General features: G+C 35.4%; 1 protein-coding gene across 1 annotated transcript in view; it reads left to right on the top strand.

Moving 5' to 3' along the window:
- The window catches only part of Ctnna2 (catenin alpha 2), a 1,054,352-nt gene that overhangs the window by 1,024,352 nt on the left and 10,004 nt on the right, over positions 1 to 19,996 (top strand). Inside the window, exon 20 of the mRNA XM_048352594.1 lies at positions 4,033 to 4,176. Coding sequence (XP_048208551.1) covers positions 4,033 to 4,176 — 144 coding nt within the window. The remainder of the gene's footprint in view (positions 1 to 4,032; positions 4,177 to 19,996) is intronic.

Below are 19,996 nucleotides of genomic sequence, written 5' to 3'. Positions count from 1 at the left end.
GATTAACATTACTGCTGCTTGTGGAATAAATCCATCTATAGATGTGGAGACAGAGTTATCTAGATGTGTATTAAATGTGAAGGCTAATTTCCAATGACAATTAGAACTTTAGGAATTGGAGTTGTTTCTTGATCACAGAAGTATATTCTGAAACATAGAATTCAGTATTGCAACCATACTGTGTAAAGGACTGTGGCAAAAATTGGTTGACTCAAAGCATTCAAAGGTTCTTTATTTCTAGTATCAAATAACTTCCTCCAAAGGACACATTTTTGTTCTTCATTATGGTCTTATTAGCTACTGTAGCCTCATTTTTTCCCCCGTGAAATTTCTCAGCTTACTGTACTGTTTAGGATTCGCTGTGAGAACAGCAGGGTATCTGTGTGTGTTCACTGTTTTCTTGGTTTACTACATTCTAGAAATAGAAGTGTGTTTCACTTACTGTCGTGTACATTCTGTCTCTACAGATTATTTTGTCAAGTGCTTTCTCCTACCTAATTTAAATGATTTCTAAAATATGGCTTTGATCACAGCCCTTAAAAGAGAAATATGTGCCACATTATGGCCCATGTATCATAAATAGGAAAGGATTCTGGATGGGCAATGTGGAGTTTTCTTAGTGCCGATTTCTTTTACTGCTTCAGAACACATCATCTTACTCTATCTTGTACATTTTCCTTCTAGGCAATACATATATTTCAAATACTTCATCCTCATCTTATTTTCTTGAAGGCAAGCTTTCTTAATTTGGACTTTTAATCTCCCCTTTCATCATCAATACTCTATCTTGTTTTATTACTTTTCTCTGAATGCCTTCATCTGTGCAGATGCCTTCCTGATAATGAACTTGACTGGAACTCTGGCTAGAAGTATGACCTGTCTCTTGACCTCTCTTTCATCCATTTTCTTTGGCAAATCTATTTTGCTACAGAGAGAGAATATTCTGGAGAGACTCCAGTTGGTATCACCTTCTAAAACCATGTACTCATTTTAACCCTAAATTCCTATATATGAAGCACTACTATAAAACACATTCAAAGCATGAACTCAGTACGTACCTAAAATTCCTTGATTCAAATCTGCTGCTATCAACATTTATTGGGGTCTTTTTAATTGATGTAATAGTAACAATTTGATCATCTGTGAAAGTGGTTTTGGTAATATTTTCCATGATGAATTAGGTGCATCTGCAGATTAGTGTTTTGAAATATACCTGTATCTTCTTAATGTTTTGTTCTGAGAAAGCACATTATTTCTTTTCCCTCTCCATATAAAATTTCAAAAACCATTCCAACACCTCTCTTGCTAGAACAAAATTCTAACTGTGACTGGAATTCTGGTGACTCTTGACCATTACAATTTTACTTCTCTTGAAGGGCTCTTCATCTATGTGATACCATTGACAACAAGTTAGAACCTAAAAAAACAACATCACCTGATTGTGGCATTGTATCTTGTGTCAAAGCAAGTTATCTTGTTCTAACAATTATCATTAATGACATGATCACACTCACTCACACTAAACTCACCTAACGTCAGCACTGTTTATTTCTCTGCATCCTTTTGATGCATCCTAGTTTTGCATTGGGTTCCTGAAATCATTCCATTTCCAAATAGACTAGAAGTAATTAGTAAAAAATATGAACAGAGTAAACTATGATCTCAGTTCAGTTTGTTCCATTTCAATATTGAAAAAGTGTTTTACTCCATTTTTGTTCTTGCATTTTCATGTTGGGTCAAAACTCTTTTGATGTTTATTGGAAGAATGGACAATTGATCATTAATCTTAATGACCTTTATATTTTTTATGACATATGAAGTAACTCAAGTTTCTAAACTGCAGTAATTGTTTTTGAGCCTAAGAAATCACCTGAAGATTTTTACTGCCTAAGACTAATGGAACTTTTAATCAATTGTAAAGATGCAAGGATAAGCCAAATAGTCAATGATTCAATATTTAAAAATTGAACGTAAAATTCAGTCATTTTTCAGAGAACCTCCTAAAATGCTGTAGTGTATAGATTTTGATTTTAGACTTAAAAATTAAACCAAATGGGAATACACTAATACAACAAGGAAAATGTGTTAATTTAATAAGAATGATTCAAATACAAGAAAAATGACCTTCTTGCTACATATTTGATTTTTTTTAAACCAGTAATGGGGCTTGAACTGAGGCCTGGTTAGTATCCTCCCTTAGCTTTATTACTCAAAGCTAGAGCTCTGCTAGTTTATCTACAGCTACACTTTTTCCTGTTTTTTTCCTGGAGATAAGGCTCTCAGACTTTTCTGTCCAGGCTGGCTTTGAGCCATCGCTCTCAGACTCTGAAGTAGCTACCTGTGCCAGGAAATTTGTCTTTAACATTTTATTTTGAAGCAGAAGATGGGAGTGATATTCTTAAATCCATAATCTATTTGGCTTTAGTAGTAGCTTTTGTGTTTCAGATTATTCCTTTATCAATTTTTCTTATTAAACAACTGGGAGGGCTGGGGATATAGCCTAGTGGCAAGAGTGCCTGCCTCGGATACACGAGGCCCTAGGTTCGATTCCCCAGCACCACATATACAGAAAACGGCCAGAAGCGGCGCTGTGGCTCAAGTGGCAGAGTGCTAGCCTTGAGTGGGAAGAAGCCAGGGACAGTGCTCAGGCCCTGAGTCCAAGGCCCAGGACTGGCCAAAAAAAAAAAAATAAATAAAATAAATAAATAAATAAACAACTGTGAATATTGTCACACTTAAGCTAAAATGAAAGTATTCAATATTAGTTTAAACATTCCTAATCCTAAATTTGGAACATTGTTTAACTGCATATGGAATTAGTCTTTGGGTTTTAACTATTTGTGATGTCCTACATTGCAAGCTATTGTTTTGAATCTTAATTTTAATAAAAATATTACTTGCAGGCTGGAGATTTTCTGGCCCACAAAATTATTAGACACATAGGCTATTCAAAGACTGCCCCCTCTCAGCCTGTATTGATCATTTTGTAAGGCCATGAATGATGTTAGAAATATCTATTGGCCCACAATTCACTGGCTTAGATGTGATTTCACAACCTGCCATTGTTCTTGCTTGCAACACCACCTACTTGACAAACTCTGGTGTTTCATATTTAGTTTTCTAAATCTTATTTGATTTGAAAGCAATGTCTTAAGTCTTTTATACATTCTTACATCTTGTCTAATTTTCCATAAAAAATGGGACTCAAATTTTAAAGAAAGCTATGAGAATGGAACTGTAGCAGGATAATCTTTGCCAAAAACATTTGGTCAGGAAGTTAATCTCATCACTGGGTCCCATAAACTTGACCTCTGACTGAAAGTGCAGAGAGAATCTCATAAGTACAGACATCTTGCCATTTCTTTTTATTTTTTTGTCCTACATTTTTAGAATCGTTTGACACATTTTAGACAAAGAGGGAACTTCAGAATACACTCCAAAGATAAAAATAGACATTGGTTATTGGCTTATCTTTTGCCTTCACACAACCCATGTTTGGGTACAAAAGAAACAGTCAAAAGCAATGCAGTTCTAACAGTGCATTACAAGGAAACAGGTAAGTATCCCTTTAGTACCATGTACTGGCTGGATGTGCAGAGGCCAAGGGCTTGATGAAGGTCACTCAGCAAGGCAATGGATCCTCTAAGAAAGGCATCTGGGATTCCCACTTATTGTCCCAAGCTTTAAGAGCTGTGGCCCTTGCTTTCTCTCTTGGTGATGTTCATTCCTTTAAATAGGGGATTCTTCCCCTTTGAACCTGCTATATAATTGACCCCAACAGTGCCTTGACAAGGCAGGGTGCTTCTTCATTCTCCTCCCAGATTTTCAAGACCTAAAGAGGAATCCAAATGACCAGCCTGCTTAATGCCCGCACATATTTCTTTCAGCACCTAATTCCTTCATATACCTCTTTCTCCCAATTGGTTAAGCATTCCCTCTTCCATTCCCTAATCCCTTCCCAAGTAGGGTACGGTTTTTTTTTCCTCTTGCTCTCTCTCTCACTCTCTCTTTTCTGTATCTCTCGGAAATCAGACAGGAGTTCAGAGCACTTTCACTACCTTTTATGAGGTAGATTGTGATGTCATAGATGGGGGCAGGGCTAGTCAACTTTCTACCCACCTCCCAACCTGTGCTGAGGGAGCTCCAATCGGGAGTGCAAGCAGTGATTCCTCCATGGTGAGTAACTTTGCTTAATAATCTTATGTCTCTCGTTGTATCATTAAATCTGAAAAGCGGGCGGTGGGGTTCAGGAGAATAAAAGTTTGCTCATTCAAGTCCTCTTTATTTACTGCTAAACAGCTTTGGATGAATGATCTATTCCACAGCACAAATACACTCTTGGATGATTTCAACTTGAGAAGTGAAAATGGCATTTTCATTCTTTTATTGCCAAGTCTCCCTTCCCATTGGGACTGAAAGTCATTGTGTGTGTGTGTGGAATGAATCCATTGGGTAATCTTTATGAACTTCTCTAAGGACAGAGAGTTAGGGAGATGTACTCTTCTTCGGGAAGATTTGAAGGTCATACACTATCCTTTATTGATATTTTCCCAGAGAATCACTGGGCTTTAAAATTTAAGCTAAAAATGTGAGAAAAGTTGGTTTGAGTAGAAACAGACAAAAAATTCTAATATAATAAAACTATCTATAAAAAATTAAAGTAGCCATTCTTGCAAAGGTAAAGGCACAGCCCCTTTGCAGGCATGCCAAGTAAATCTGCCTTGTTATATTTTTGTTGTTAATCTCAACACTGCTGATGTTTCATAGTCTCTTGGTAGTTAAGAAGTGTAAAAAGCTGATGTATGTTCTCATTTGGGTTTGTTACTGATTAGTTCTTTTAAGTGGTTTACTATTTAGAAAGAAAAGATCAACCAAAATGAGCATTTTTTCTCTGCTTTCTTCTGTGTAGTCTCTTGGGTACCTATTAAAATTGTGGAGATGTATGTTTTTGTATAAAAGGGCAAAAGGAGTTCATGGAAGTGATTAAAGCTTTAAGAGAAGTTAAGATGCACCATGGTGGGTGTTTTTAAAAATAATATGCCCATCAGAATGAGTCCTGGTTACTTTCTTTGAGGATCAAATGAACTCATATTTGTATGGATTATGGGGTTTTATGAAATGTCTTAATTATATAAATATATATTCATGTTTTTCAAAGTATAAATCTCTAAATAACCATGTACAAATATTGGTGTTGGTAAAGGAGTTTTCATGGAGTATTTTTTATCTACAGTTTCTTGATCCTGACTTCTTACTCTCCTTGCCCCTGCTTGTCCAAAGTTATGAAGTTTTATATACAAAAAAGCACTAAAATAGACACTAGTATCCTGAGGTTGGGGGCAGTGTGGGGTAATTTTGAAGTTATCTTCCCACTTAGACTTTTTGACCTGAAGAATTGACTATGATTCCAGAATTTGTAGGCCTCATAGGGCCGTACTGGTCAGTAGGAAGATTTGGGTGACAAGCATTATCGGTCAAACTAACATTTGAGAGGGAGTGACAGCACTAAAATTTACATATTGAATTATCTCTTTTGAGACTCTGCTCTGCCTTTCGTTAAAAGTATTATGCCCTCAAAACCTAGGTATAAGCAAATCCTCAGTGGTAGAAAAATTTGATGTCTGATCATAGTTCAAGTTTTTAATGTCTTTTATCAACCCCTCATACAGCTACCAGGTAAGAAATGCTCATATTTTACAATCTCTTGGGACACAATCATCTTTAAACTTCGTGAGTTAAGAACGGTGTATTGTGATCTGAGAGTCTTATCATGGAATGCATTGTGCATGTAACTGTTTATTTTCATGTGCACGTTTCATTTATAGTGGTGTTCAGTGTTTTTTAATCCATTTTGTGTTCAAATTATAATTTTAAAATACATACATACATTGTACTCTCAAGCAGAGTGTGAAGGTTTAAGAAGTTGTATTAACTTCTGTGGCAGGCCAGTTCTTTCTCTCATTGAACAGTTAGGTAGGTCAAAATATAGTACTTAGATCTTTTGTGCCCCAGCCTTTCTTATTTGTGAAACAATGGTAGATATCTGAAGGATATATGTTAAGTTAGCCAGTATATATCTAGAAGGTAGCCATATTTTAACATTGATATTTTTTGGTATATGTTTAAAAAATAATATAAAGGAATAAAGAAAGGTAATCACACTTTTTATATTTGACATATATTTAAGCCAGAAGAAAAAGGTATTTCAATCAAAACTAGGTTTGAAATATTCATCTGATGTAGTGGTCTTTAATGATGTATGTAATAGTCCTTGTGATCCTAATTCTTCAATGTTGTTTCATTGACTTGCTCAGTATAACCTACTTAGACATTTGCAGATGGATAAACACCTGAAGGGAAGTAAAACCCATGATAGGTAGCTAAGGATTGACTTGGTTTTAAAAACTATGCTTTTAGTTTCTTAAAATTAGTTGGAATTTGACTTTTTTCTACTAGGTAACAGTCTTTTGCATGGAATATCTCTTTAGTGATGAATGTGTTAATGGGGGGAAACTGGTGGTTTGGGAGTTATGTATTATGGAGAGATAAAAGGAATATATATGGCCTGATTCTTGAACTTGGGGAAGTCACAACTTCTTTGTAGTCTCAACACTTAAGTAACAACTTAGGAGAAAAGGGAGTTAGTGCTCAAATAACTGAGAACTAGTCCTGTGGCCCAGTGGACATTTCACTTGGGGAAATGATGCTTAATAATTTTATAATAGTGCATACAATTTAACTTCTCAAATTTGTTACCTCAAGAAATTACTTTCAGGGGCTAAACTTGTCTGCAGCTCAAGGGAGAAGGATGACTGCAAAAAGTTGAGGCCTTTAGTGGACTTTGAAAATTGCTTTTAGTGTGGTTGTACATTAGATCAGGGAAGATCTGTAATTAATCAATTTGAAGATACCTGGTACATTTACACACCAGGTATAAAAATTAGCATCACTGCTTATAGTTCAGCTGCATACTTTACCTGTGTCCTTTTTCCTTAATCATATGCTGACTTTTTAAAAATAATGTTACTTTTTCTTGATCCTTTGTACAAAGGAGTTGCCATTCAACAAAGTAGTATATGAATACAATGAAATATGATCAGTTGCCTCTTTCATCATTTTCCCCGTCCTTTTTGTTAATATTGTAGACTATGCACTGGATTTTATGGTTGTTTTTCCGCCCCCTCTCACTTTTAAATATAAGGTAGACTTGTTGAGGAGGGTGCAAATAAATGGCTTGCTGCAGTTAGATATTAAACTAAAATCAGGCAGTCATATGTAACTGGTGAAAAGAGTTCACAGAACTTAAGAAATTAAAGAATGATAACTCTGAAGCAATCTAATTTACTGATGATAATGGAAAGGGCTCCTCACTTGGACAATATCATTGAAAGATTTATAAATGTTAGCTGTTGATGGAAATGTCCACAAGCTAATGACAGTTTATGAAACCAGTATAGTTTTTTAGTAAACAGAAGCTTCTCTGAGTATAAAGCAAGAATCATGTAAAGTTCTCTGCTTGCAAATAGCTTAAACATTAAACAAAACTGCACAAGATTATGTGTCTGTTTACCCAAACACTTGGGAAGAGGTTACTGATTACGTGTGATTTACCTATATAGAATAACAAGTGATCTCATATACAAACAAATGTAGATTCAGAGATAATTTGCAGCGTTTTCTTATGTTGTTGTTTGTTTTTTGGTAATGGGCCCTAAACTTAAACCATGGATCCACTTACAGCTTTTTGGGTTCTGATTGGAGATAAGAGTCTCCAAGATTCAGATCTCTGCCTCCTGAGTTGCTAGGATGACATGCATGAGACACTGGTGCCCAGCTTTACAGTATGTGATTCACATCATATTGAAGGAACTGATTTTCTATTTGTTTTCTAAATATCTTCCAATTTATTATTTTGATCCTTCTAATAGATTTCCATGAATAGAACTGTTCTATAGCCTAGCTTCTTTTGTTCAGATTCTGAGGAAATTGTATATAAATAAAGTCATGGTTTATATCACCTAGTGAAATGTCTCTTTTCTAATATGACATAAAAATTAACTTTGAACATTATTATTACAGTAAATTTACTACAGGTTAAACTTGCCTACATAAGAACAATGAGTGATATGATCAAAGACAGTTTTACAAAACAAAGGATACTCTGTCAAAATTAATTAAAAGGGCTGGATATATGGCTCAGGTGGTAGACTGCCATTCAATGAAGGAAAACATCACATACCCAGTTTGAGTTACTCTCAGAGAAAAAAACTCAAATAAAACTCACATAAACTTTTGTGGAATAGTCATTACTGGTTATTAGTAAAAGGTGATATTAGGTTTTTCATAACAGAAAGATGACATGTCATTTTTTTTAAATGCAAAACACTCCTGAAAATCACTTCGAAATAAGATCTTGTAGATCTGTGATTCTACAACATGTAATATCTATTTTCCTATGTACTGTATATTTATAGATGAAATTAATATGAAAGACAACTACTGGATATGATACATTATAATCATTCTGAGAGAAATGTATACAAGGTCATTGAGTATTTATATACAAAGTTAAACAAGGAAAACAACATGAAAAATCTTATGGGATGAAGCATCTTCATAGAAGTGTTCCAGGTAAAAGAGAAAAAGGAATATCCTAGAACAGAAGCAGAACACTTAGAAGTGAGGATATGTTTTTCAGCTTTACTGGACTTGAAATGTCAAAGAGGAGTGAAGACAAGAAAACCAAAAGATGAAATAAGAATGTTAACTTGATCCATGCTAATGTTAAATCAGTGTTTTTTCATTATGGTCAGGATATCTGAATGCCAAACCCAACAAAGAGGGAGGAAGCCACTAAAATGCCAAAACTTGGGCTAAACGAAGGCCTTTTGAATCAGAATGAAAGAGTAGATTCTTGGAATCTGTAATTAACTACCCACCCTTTAACACATACCTGGTGATTCATTTTCACACCTAAGTTTTAGAATCTGCACAGCAACAAAACTGACTCATCTCTGTTCTTAGAAGAAATTGCAGCAAAAATAAAATAATAATATAAAAGATCTTGGGAAATATAGGTGTAAAACTTAATATAAGAATATTCTTGAGATAATTGGTTTAAACTTCGAGTATGAGGGGGAAAATACTTTCAAAAAATGATGGTTATTAAAGAATGGTTATTTGATTTTTTTGACCCATTTGTCTCTCAAATACTTTGTAAATAAGGTGAGACAAGGAATGCATTTCTTGTACATGTTTAACATTACCGTCTTCCACTAAATCTCCTGGAAGTGGATAAAAGAGGAAGGGTATAAGACTACACATTTGAGATTATATCTTAACTTTTATCAGGTTCCAGTTCAACGAGTTAATGAAAATCAAGCCAAACAGTTTCTTATCTTCCAAGTTCTGGTTCTCCAGTCCTAAGAAAGATTGTTTCTGCATAGTATTTATTAGCAGAGGTACTTGATTACTTTAAGTAAACTTCTCTGAACAAAGTCTATATATTAGCATTTTCATTGTTATGGAAAATATCCAAGTATTCATTTCAATGGGCTATGTTTAAAAATATCAATTACACAAAGGTATAATTCATTAGAACTGCTGAATATCTTCATCTTTTACTTCATGGGGGATAGTCCTGTGAGTGCAAGGAGAAAAGTTACATGGAAAATTAGAGAAGTGGCAAAGACTCAGGAAGAGGAAACACTTGTAAAATATTTTACTAAAGCATGATAATGAGGCCTGGTCTACAAGAAGGTGCACTCTAGTTCAAGCAACAAAAGTCAGTTTCAGATTGACCCCTTAATTCCTTTGCAAAACAATCAATCTATTTTTGATTGCTAGATTCCTCCCTATTTTTTATTTCAGATTGGAAATATGACAATGATGGAGAAGTCCATTTTAGCAATTTTGTGCAGTTAGAGACAGTATCTTCTAGTAAGAGTGTCATCTTCTAGAAGTAAATAGCTGCTAAGATTCCATTTTCTACAATTGAGAAATTTTTACTATTTTTTTTTCCTAGTATGAGTATCAAACTCAGGGCCTTGTGTAGTGCTAGTCCTGTACTATTAACCCAGGGCTCTATTCCCTCTAGCTGTTGCCTCCTTACACCAACCAAGACAAATAGAACCATGCAAAATTAATTATTTCAAGGTTACACATTGAACCTGAACAAAACAACAGAAACAGCCATGCATTTTGTTTTGTGTTTTTTTTAAATCCAAGTGCTCAGAAAAATAAAGACCATGTTTTCTGGAAAGATGTTAACACAATAAGCAGATTGTGGCTATCATATCTATTAAATGCAAATCTGAAACCAACTCCATCTTTTATCTAGATTGTACTGGGCAACACTAACATTCTCTGTGGGCTTTTGCTTTATATATATAAATGGGAATAGTCCTATATACTCAATAGTATAATTGCATGTAGCAAATATCAACAATTATTCTTAGTTAAGATATAGTGAAAGGTAAGGATGTGACAGGCACTGCACTATGCTTTTCAAAATCTCTTACTATGAGTTCTATTTTCATAGTCATCCTTGTGGAGGAGATAGTATTGTGAAAATCAGGTTCTGAGAATCTCAGTGTCTCCCAGGAGGCCACAGTCAGTGGCTGTCATACTGTAGTAACTCAGGAAGGCCCCTTAGTATTCTCCATAGCATAATGTGTTTTCTGTGTCATTATAACTGTGTCAACATAACTATTTAATTTTTTTGACCCATCTGTCTCTCAACTACTTTGTAAACTGGTTGAGACAAGGAATGCATCTGAAGGCTTATAACACATCCACTTCTTGTACAGGGAGCATATAACATGTTTAACATTAGCTTCTTCCATATCACACAGAATACTTTCAACCGATTATGTGGAAGTCTTTTATTTACCTACATGAGGGCACTTGATTTTAAAAGCAATACTTCAAAGTGCATTATTTACCTAATATTTGGGACCAAAAATCTAATAATTAACTTTTTTCTACAGAGCTGAATTCCTTTGTAATTTACTTTGTTACATTTTCTGGTATATTAGACTATTGTTTTTAAGATTATGATATGGAAACTTACAGGATTTCTTCTAAAAAGACCTGAATTGTATTAATAATATACTTTATAAAAGAATGTGATTGCTTTCCTTTGGCATTCTACTTGAATATTGCAATGTATTAAAGTTTATAGTACTTATATTTAAATATGGAATATTGATTGTAACTAAGTAATAATATGTATATAGCTTTTCACATGCTGATCTTATGTGTGTATGTATATGTACATATGTATATATATCCAAATAATGAGTTATCTCTACATGGAATATATTTATATGTAGTGTAGCGACAATACATTGATTCACTAATGCTATAGACTGAAACTTTATGGTATGAAATAGTTACTATGTGGCTTGTATTCTGAGTTTCATCTCTTGGTCCAAGACACCTATTAGTTCTCTGTCATTCTGCTTTTCATACAGGAAGAGATAGGAAAAAATAGTGCTTATTTGCAATATTATAAACTCTTTAATGAGTTTCCTCAAACATTCCCATAGCTGTATGGCTACCTTTACCTGCAAGAGACTGGGAAATATAGTGATTTTGCTCTCCTGGTAAAAATTGGGGCAGCACTAATAAAAAGAGAAAAATATTGGGCAACCCAAACAGAATTCTATCATAATAGCAAACATTCAGGAAAGTCCCTATTCTTATTATACATGGTAGACTATATTGGAAATTTTAGTCATTATAGTGTGTTTATCAGGCACTCTACCCTTTTCAGAGAATCAAGACAGGTGACGTAGCACCTACATTGTAAAGAAGAGAATACTTTCATGTGATAAAGAAGACATTATTTCTCAGAAGCCTTCTTTTGCTGAGGTGCATGGCAGATAGAGCTGATAGTGAACTCTGGGTAGTGCTGAGGAATCTTATAAGGAATCCGCAAAACATTTGACAAGTGAGTTAGGCTTTAGTCGGCAGTTCTTGCAAGTGTATGCCTTTTATTAGGTGGAATAAGAAAAGACTTTTCAGGAGCTGGTTATTAGGCAAATTATTTGATATCTCTGAGTACTACATTTTCAGATCCAAAATGAGAATGAGATTGGTATCTACCAAATTGTTTAGGACTATAATGTATTTGGTGTGTTTAGTAATTTCTTTTTTTCTTTGGTTGTAGTGGGGCATGAACTCTTGGCCTGGGTGCTATCCCTGAGCTCTTCAGCTCAAGGTTAGCCCTCTACCACTTGAGCCACAGCACCACTTCTCTGGTGATTAATTGGAGATAAGAATCTAAGGGACTTTCCTGCCCAGGCTGGGTTTAAATCTTGATCCTCAGATCTCAGCCTCCTACGTAGCTAAGTTTAAAGGCGCAAACCATTGCACCAGGCTAATAAAATTACTTATTGCTCCCAAAACACTAGGTTGTGGTCTTGGTAAGGTAAGTAGGTGCGCTCTAGTTACTTTTTCATCATGTCTGTGTCACTCAAGTTTCTGGTCTTCCTACCTGTGACCATTGCCTCAGTTTCTGCCTTTGTAAAGAAACCTCTCTATGTATCAATTCTCTAGAAACCTCTCTTCTCCAAGAGTGACAGGGAGATCAAATGTGCCCTGGGATCAGAACACAACTGGCTCTGGAGGAGAAAGAACATTAGGGCTGGTTTCAGTCTTAACCTTTCTCCTAGAATATACATTTCATCTGAAATAGAGTTTTGTCTTCTGAAAGGACAGAAGGAAGATTCCATAGATATATTTTTATCTCCTAACCTCCATTCCTAGCCATGGTTCCATGGTTTACTCTCTGAAAAGCAAGACTCCCTGACAATGCATCACTATTGTACTTGGTTCGTCACCTTTCTATACTTTTTCAAGTCTCTAGCCCAGTTGTCCCAAATTACCTTTCCTTAGAGATTCATGTATTTCTGTTTTCAAAGGCAATTAATGGTTTCAGTAAGCATGTTTAGAAAACATGCTAATCACAGTAAAATGACTTATTTTTTTTAACTTTCTACAAATAAGTGTATTTGAGGTAAACTCAAATCTCTTTTAAAAGCACTTTAAAAATTTTTTAAATATTCTTCTCCAAAAGTTTCCCGGTATAGATGATTTACTTAATTTTAAAATTCTATGCAGAGAGTTGAAGGCATGATTCGTTTCTAGTATTTGAATGCCTGCCTGGCTAGTACAAGGCACTGAATGCAAACCCTAGTTCAACCACCACAAAACAAACAACCAAAAAGCTATGCAAAAACTGAATTGATGAGCTATGGTCTTCCTTACAAGCATTAATTTAAATGCTATTTAGCACACCCAAGATAAAGGTCCCTTGAAATTCAAATTACTTATGCTTTCTAAGTCATAATATTGATGATGAATAGTTTTACAATGAAAAAAATAGTGCAGGTACACCTTGGAAGCAGCAAAGTTAAAGGTAGAGAATGAATATGTTTCATAGTCCAAGTTAAATTCTTTTTTTTTTCTTTTTGCCAGTCCTGGGGCTTGAACTCAGGGCCTGGGCACTGTCCCTGAATTGCTTTTTTGCTCAAGGCTAGTACTACCACTTCAGCCACAGTGCCACTTCTGGCTTTTTCTGTGTATGTGATAGGTACTGGGGAATCAAACCCAGGGCTTCATGCATGCTAGGCAAGCACTCTAATGCTAAACCACATTCTCAGTCCCAAAGTTAAATTCTTGTAACAAGTGATGCCCCCAGATATAGCAGAGCACTCATAGCATATTTGAAGAATCTGCTTTCACATTTTTAGTGTATCAGGAAAAAAAAATGAGGCAGCCTTCACATCCTGTAATAAATATGAAGGTGATTTAACTTTGTCAAAACCTGCATTCACAGGGACTCCAAGATAAGGATTGTACCTTGAGGAAACTTTCATCTTAATATTAAACATAAGTTTTAGTAGGGGCAAGATACTGTGCATCATACTATCTCTAGCCCTTTAATGTTTATCTTTGCTCCCTAGTTTAAAAGTTGTCTTCTTCTTGGAGTTAAAGAAATATATTTATATTGCCCTAAAGATGATTTTCAATTTTGCAGATTTGAAACTTTCTTTCAAAGAAACTACTATTTTTTCTATGATTTTTGGCAATCCTTTATTCATTTCCAGCCTTTTAAAGACTCAATTCCCTTTAATCTGTGATGTGTTATGTTTTTATATAGCCCAGGCTCTTTTGCAAGGAAACAGATAATATGTTGTTCATCTACAGAGCGTTTTTTTTGGGGGGGAGGGGGCTGATTGGAGCAAAGAAATAATATTTCCAGTTTTAGACTGACGGGAACCCTCAGATGCTTTCTGTGCATTTGCCCCAAAGTACATTCACGCTAGGAGAGAAACAGCCTAGAAAGTTCCAAACTAGGCCAAGCCCTGGCAGGAACCTATATGGGGAAGCGTCCAGAATTCTAAGAAGAACCACAGTAAATGCCCCTTATATCTTTTATTTATTTAAAAAAAACATTAAAAATAACAAGGCAAGGGCAGAAATCTTTTACTTGCATCTCAGGTAATTATTAGTGAGGAAGTATCTTTTAGCAAAGTCTCAGTTCTCTATTTTTACAATCATGGAGAAAAGGTCATCATGGTAATATGGAGGGAAATCTAATTGGATAGAAATTCCAATATGTATTCAATCTGGAAAATATCTAAAGTACATTAACCCACTAAAGAGAAATCCTCATCAGCTTTTATTGTCTAAAATGCTTGTTTTATGCATCAATTTAAGGGGCAGCCTGAACTAGAACTCTATTACTAAATTCACTAAACATGAATCCCCAATATGTATACCTAATTTCTAGCCTTTTTGGAGAACATACTAGCAAAGTACAAGAAAGCACTTGCTTATAAAGAGCCAGAAGTGTAGTTATGGATACAAGACCACACACACACACACACACACACAGTTTTTGAGGACAACACAGTAAGAAACCAGGCTGTTTGATTCTAATGAAAATGTAGCTAGAACCGAGATGGAATTGTGAAGGATAGAATGATGGGTGAGCTGGCAGCTAGCTCATGCTGTGAGAATGACTTCCCTTCAAAGTATGATTTCTTTAAACTTTTCTTTCTCCATTTGGACTATATCTATAGCCAATATTAAGGTCCCCCATAGCATAGGTTTTGCAAGTATTCTCTGTAAATGGAGAAATTGAGGTTGGAATTGCTTTTCCATTCATAGTTGTGTTCACTTTCAGAACTAGTAGTGAAGATGGACAGATTTTTTTTCAGAAAAAAATTATTTGTTCTTGCCTTGCTGGGTCTTATGGTACCTTCATGTTGTTATTTGCCATTTGATGGAATATCCACTCCTGTTCAAGGTTCCTTGGGCCTGAAGCACCCAGGTGTTCCAATCAATTAAGAATAAAATCTCAAGAGGTATCAAGTTACATAGAACTCTTACAGTCACTTCTTAAAAACTTAAAAAAATAGTGTTTTATGTTTATTTTCTTCCTTAGGAAATATATCCAACTCTAGTCTACAATTAATGGAAAACTCAGAAAAGGTAATAGAGCCTTTCAATCTCCCACAGGCATTTTTAAAACACAAGCAACAGGCAGAACCAGTTTTTCTAATAAATATTGTTGTGTTTTGAGCAGTATAAAGATATGGTCCTGGTTTCTCCGTGGACATTATCTAGTTGTTCGACAGGAAATGTAGGAACTAGCGTGTATCAGACAGCATAACAATGAGAGCTATAGTTCTTACCATGTCTGTCAGCCTCTCATCATTCCATAGCATCTACTAGATGGGAAATTAAAACCTTATGTTGTTGCAATTTAGAATAAATTTTCTTTGTATTGTTTGGAAAATAGGAAGTGGTATGTTGGTGTCCAGCAGTCACAAGTAGAAAATTCTTGGAATTATTTTTATACAATTAGAGATTTGATATTAGTTGTGAAAATCAGAAAATAGGTGTTGCTATCTCAGGCACTTCGCTCAGATCTCATTTGAACTGCAAGAAGAGAAGTTTGTATGTATAGGAATATTTACCTTTATGACTATTTTGTCACATTTGTGGGCAGTTAACCCATCATAGAGTATGCCTGCCTGCCTCCAGGTCAGTGCTACCATAGCTCAGAATGAAGACATCAAAATAGGAAATCCTATAGATGATTTGCCAACTTAAGGAAGATTACATATTATGTCTTACAATGGACTAAACCCCATTCTGCCAGACATGAATAATATTATGAACCCAAGTTCACAAAAATGTTAAATATTGTTAGTTCAGATGTGTCCTCATATATCTTTGGAGGATTAGGGATCATCTGGGCATTAACATTATGCCTAGAAAACTCAGCTTGATGCCTAGTAGGTACTCCATATTATAATTCCAGATTCTTTAAACAACTAAATGTTTTGTTAAAAGAAATCAATAATTAAACACAATTACATTATGGCCTTTTCTAAGCAAAGGATCATCTTGAAACTCTATCACTCAGATCATACATGTTTTCATTTTGGCTAAAGTTTACTTTGTGTTTATATTCTCAATTCTACTCCCCTGACAAGCTTATAATTTGAGGTATAGTTCCATGCCAGAATGAACAGGTAGAAGAATGAGTAGAGCATTATTCATTGTATTATAATTTTGTGTCTTTAGACAAGCATTTTCATTCTTTACCAGCTCCTCCATAATGTTACAAAGACTCAACAGTATTTAATATTTATGACCTACATGCTGGACATCATTTAGATAATTTAAAATATAGCTACTGGATATAGAGGAAAATGTGTGGATGGTGATAGGAGTACAGGAAACATTACAATTGAAGTGATCAAACTAATGATTGAGGATGGGCGTTGTCCTGTCATTTGATTTGTAGCAAGGGTATGTTGCACCAAGATGCTGCTTTATAAATTTTGCTGAGACTGACCTAGAAAGATAGGGAGGATGATGATAAGAGAAGTGATATTAGTATTCTGCTTTTGTGATATTGTGCCTTTGAGTGGGACACACAGTGAATGTTGCTATTGCAGCAATCTCGAAAGAGCATGTGAAGGAATTTGCCAGTGTGATAAAATAGAAAATAGCAAGAGGTCAGATACTAGATATATTTTCAAGATGTCACTGAGAGGATATGCTGGCATATTAGATGTTGATAAGAAGATATTCAAGTTAAATGATAGGAAAAACAATACCTCTCACTATCTTAACGGGAGAAGAATGTGAGAGGAACACTTTTGAGGAAAAGGTAAATGGAATCATTGAGTTCCTGTTATCTCTGAAAGATTATGATGAAGCCAATAAGGAAATGTCTACAAGAGATTAGCTTATTCCCTAACTTCAAAAGATCTTGTTTGTGAAGATGCTTAAAACTTACAGAATTGTGTTCTGAAGTGAAGGCAAAATTTACAAACCTGACTGTGAAAGGATACAGCATGATCACATGGAAGTTATTTGAATATGTATTAATATAGGTAGTTAAGCACTCACAATAGAAAAATCAGGAAGAGAAGGAATGATTTGGAGGGATTTCTTTTTTCTGTGTCTACTCAAAAATATTTCAAAGTATACAGAAAAATGTGGGCAGTTATAAGAGCTATTGTTTAACTGCTCAAATTTAAAACTAATTATTAAAATTACAGGGTTTTAAGCCAGACATTATCCTGAAGACCTCATATGAGTACTGAAAAATGGCACCATTTATTCTTGTCTTAATTCTCTTTTCTATAATGAAAGAAGATTTGAAGTTTTGCTCAATGTTAATTATTTTATATAGCTGCATATTTGTCTAAGATTTTACTTCAGATTTTAGCATTTATGTAGGAGATCATGAATTATCTTAAAAGAAAATTATATTGGGGTAAAGACAATATATTAGTATACTACAATATTTGTCGGGGGTTTTTAGCTTCCCGGGCTCTCCTGTGATGCAGGAGAGACGGGAAAACACGCTTCACACCACAAATATTGCCTCTTAAAGAAGAAGTATTCCAAGATCCTACTAGATGCCTGAATCCCATACACTTTACTGATAACTTCTAGCCAGTAAGTGACTAATTTGATGGAGGATTTCATGTTGCTATTCAGAATGTACACAACTAATTACTGATAAGCTGTTGGAATGTTCTAATTAAAATAGTATTAAGATGGAGATTGAGTAGTAAACTCAAGGAGACTAACCATATTGTTAACTATCAGATGTGTTTGTTCAAATACCTTGAAACAGAGGAAAAACTACTGTGCAAATACTAGGTGTAGAACTCAAAGGCCCCAGAGAATAAATGAGTTCCATCTTGCTAACTTGCCACTATTCCTTGTATTTGATGTGGCTCTATAGTGTGAGGAATTCTAAGGCCATGTGGTTGACTGGGATAACCAGTAAAAAGGAAGCAACAAGTGTAACATATACTGACCATTCTTGCTTCTTTGGTTCTGGAAGGGATTTAGGTTACAGTCAATTACTGGTTGTCCCATGGACTCATTGCTTTTTTGACTACCTCTTCTACTTCTTGCTTTTTCCTGACATTCATAGGCCATTGCTGAGACAATGTTATCCTTTAGATTTTGACTTTGTGTATGCATGTGGTTTTGTGGTTTGAACTCAGTGCCTCATTCTTGCTAAGCAGGAATTCTATTATTGGTGCCATGTCCCTAATCCTTTGTGCTTTCATTACTTTTTACTTGTTTAATTTGCCTAGGCCAGCCTGGATTGTGATTTTCCTGTTTATACCTCTCATGTAGTTGACATGACAAGTGTTCCATCCAGAATCTTTATAGCTTGAATTTCTTTCAATGCTAGAATACTACACTTTTAATGTATTAGAGATAAAGGCTCAGAGAAGTTTGGGAAGGGAATAGAAAAACATCAGTGTGTGTCTTTCCCAACCCTAATTTCCTTTAGCATAAAGAAATGCAGTACAAGAAAACACTGTAACCTCTCTGTACATCGCTTTGACAATAAAAAAAAGCAAACAGGGATTTGAGGCTGGGAATATGGCCTAGTGGTAGAGTGTTTGCCTAGCATACATGAAACTCTGGGTTTGATACCTCAACACCACATATACAGAAAAAGCCCAAGTGGTGCTGTGGCTCAAGTTTCAGAGTGCTAGCCTTGAGCATAAAGAAGCCAGGGACAGCTTTTCAACAAAGACTCTCAAAATGTGACTTCTCTGTTTCTCATAAATGAATTCCCATACAACACAAGAAAAGTTATTGTATCATTTTTGTGTGTCTACATTACATATTGTCAGTACATTTGGATTTTCTACAACTACCATTTTATCTTTCCACAGAGTAGCTTGGTGACAGAAGATAGACCTTTGTTTAAAAATGAAGAGAGTCTTTGTTTGAAATTGTGAGTCTTTGTTGGAAAGCTGGCCACTGCAGGTAGACTCTTGTCTCAAAGACTAGCAGCCCCAAATCAAGCTTGCACAAAGCTTTTAAAGATAAAAACCACACGTATTCTTGCCTCCTACACATGAAGCTCTCGGTTCAATTCCCCAGCACCACATATATGGAAAATGGCCAGAAGGGGCGCTGTGGCTCAGGTGGCATAGTGCTTGCCTTGAGCGGGAAGAAGCCAGGGACAGTGCTCAGGCCCTGAGTCCAAGGCTCAGGACTGGCCAAAAAAAAAAAAAAAAAAACCCAAAAAAAACCAAAACACATGTATTGGGTGGAGACCCAAGCCCCACAAAAGCAGACCATACAAGGAAATACTCAAGAGTAAGCATTCTCTGTAGCAAAGCTTTCCTGAGGCTGAACTACCTGATACTTGCAATGCAAACAATGGCCTATCTCATCTTTAAGCTTTTCTGAGAAGGGTGTGAAAAGCTCCTGCCACCCTGCAAGGCACCAGGATGGTTGTGAAAGCAAGGCAATGTTATTTAGCCCTAGTATCCTTATTTCAGCAGAGACTGGAAAGGGAAGAGAGCAGGAGAGGAGAAGTGATTATGGAGGAGAGGACTCTGATCATTATGAATTACACATAAGTGGACATGTTTGAAATTTTGTTCAATTAATTGATGTTAATTTTTAAATGGCACTTATA

This window comes from Perognathus longimembris, chromosome 8, assembly GCF_023159225.1.
Source record: "Perognathus longimembris pacificus isolate PPM17 chromosome 8, ASM2315922v1, whole genome shotgun sequence".
Taxonomy (NCBI): Eukaryota; Metazoa; Chordata; class Mammalia; order Rodentia; family Heteromyidae; genus Perognathus; species Perognathus longimembris.
The sequence above is the reverse complement of the archived record's forward strand: the minus strand, read 5'-3'. Positions and strand labels throughout refer to the sequence as shown.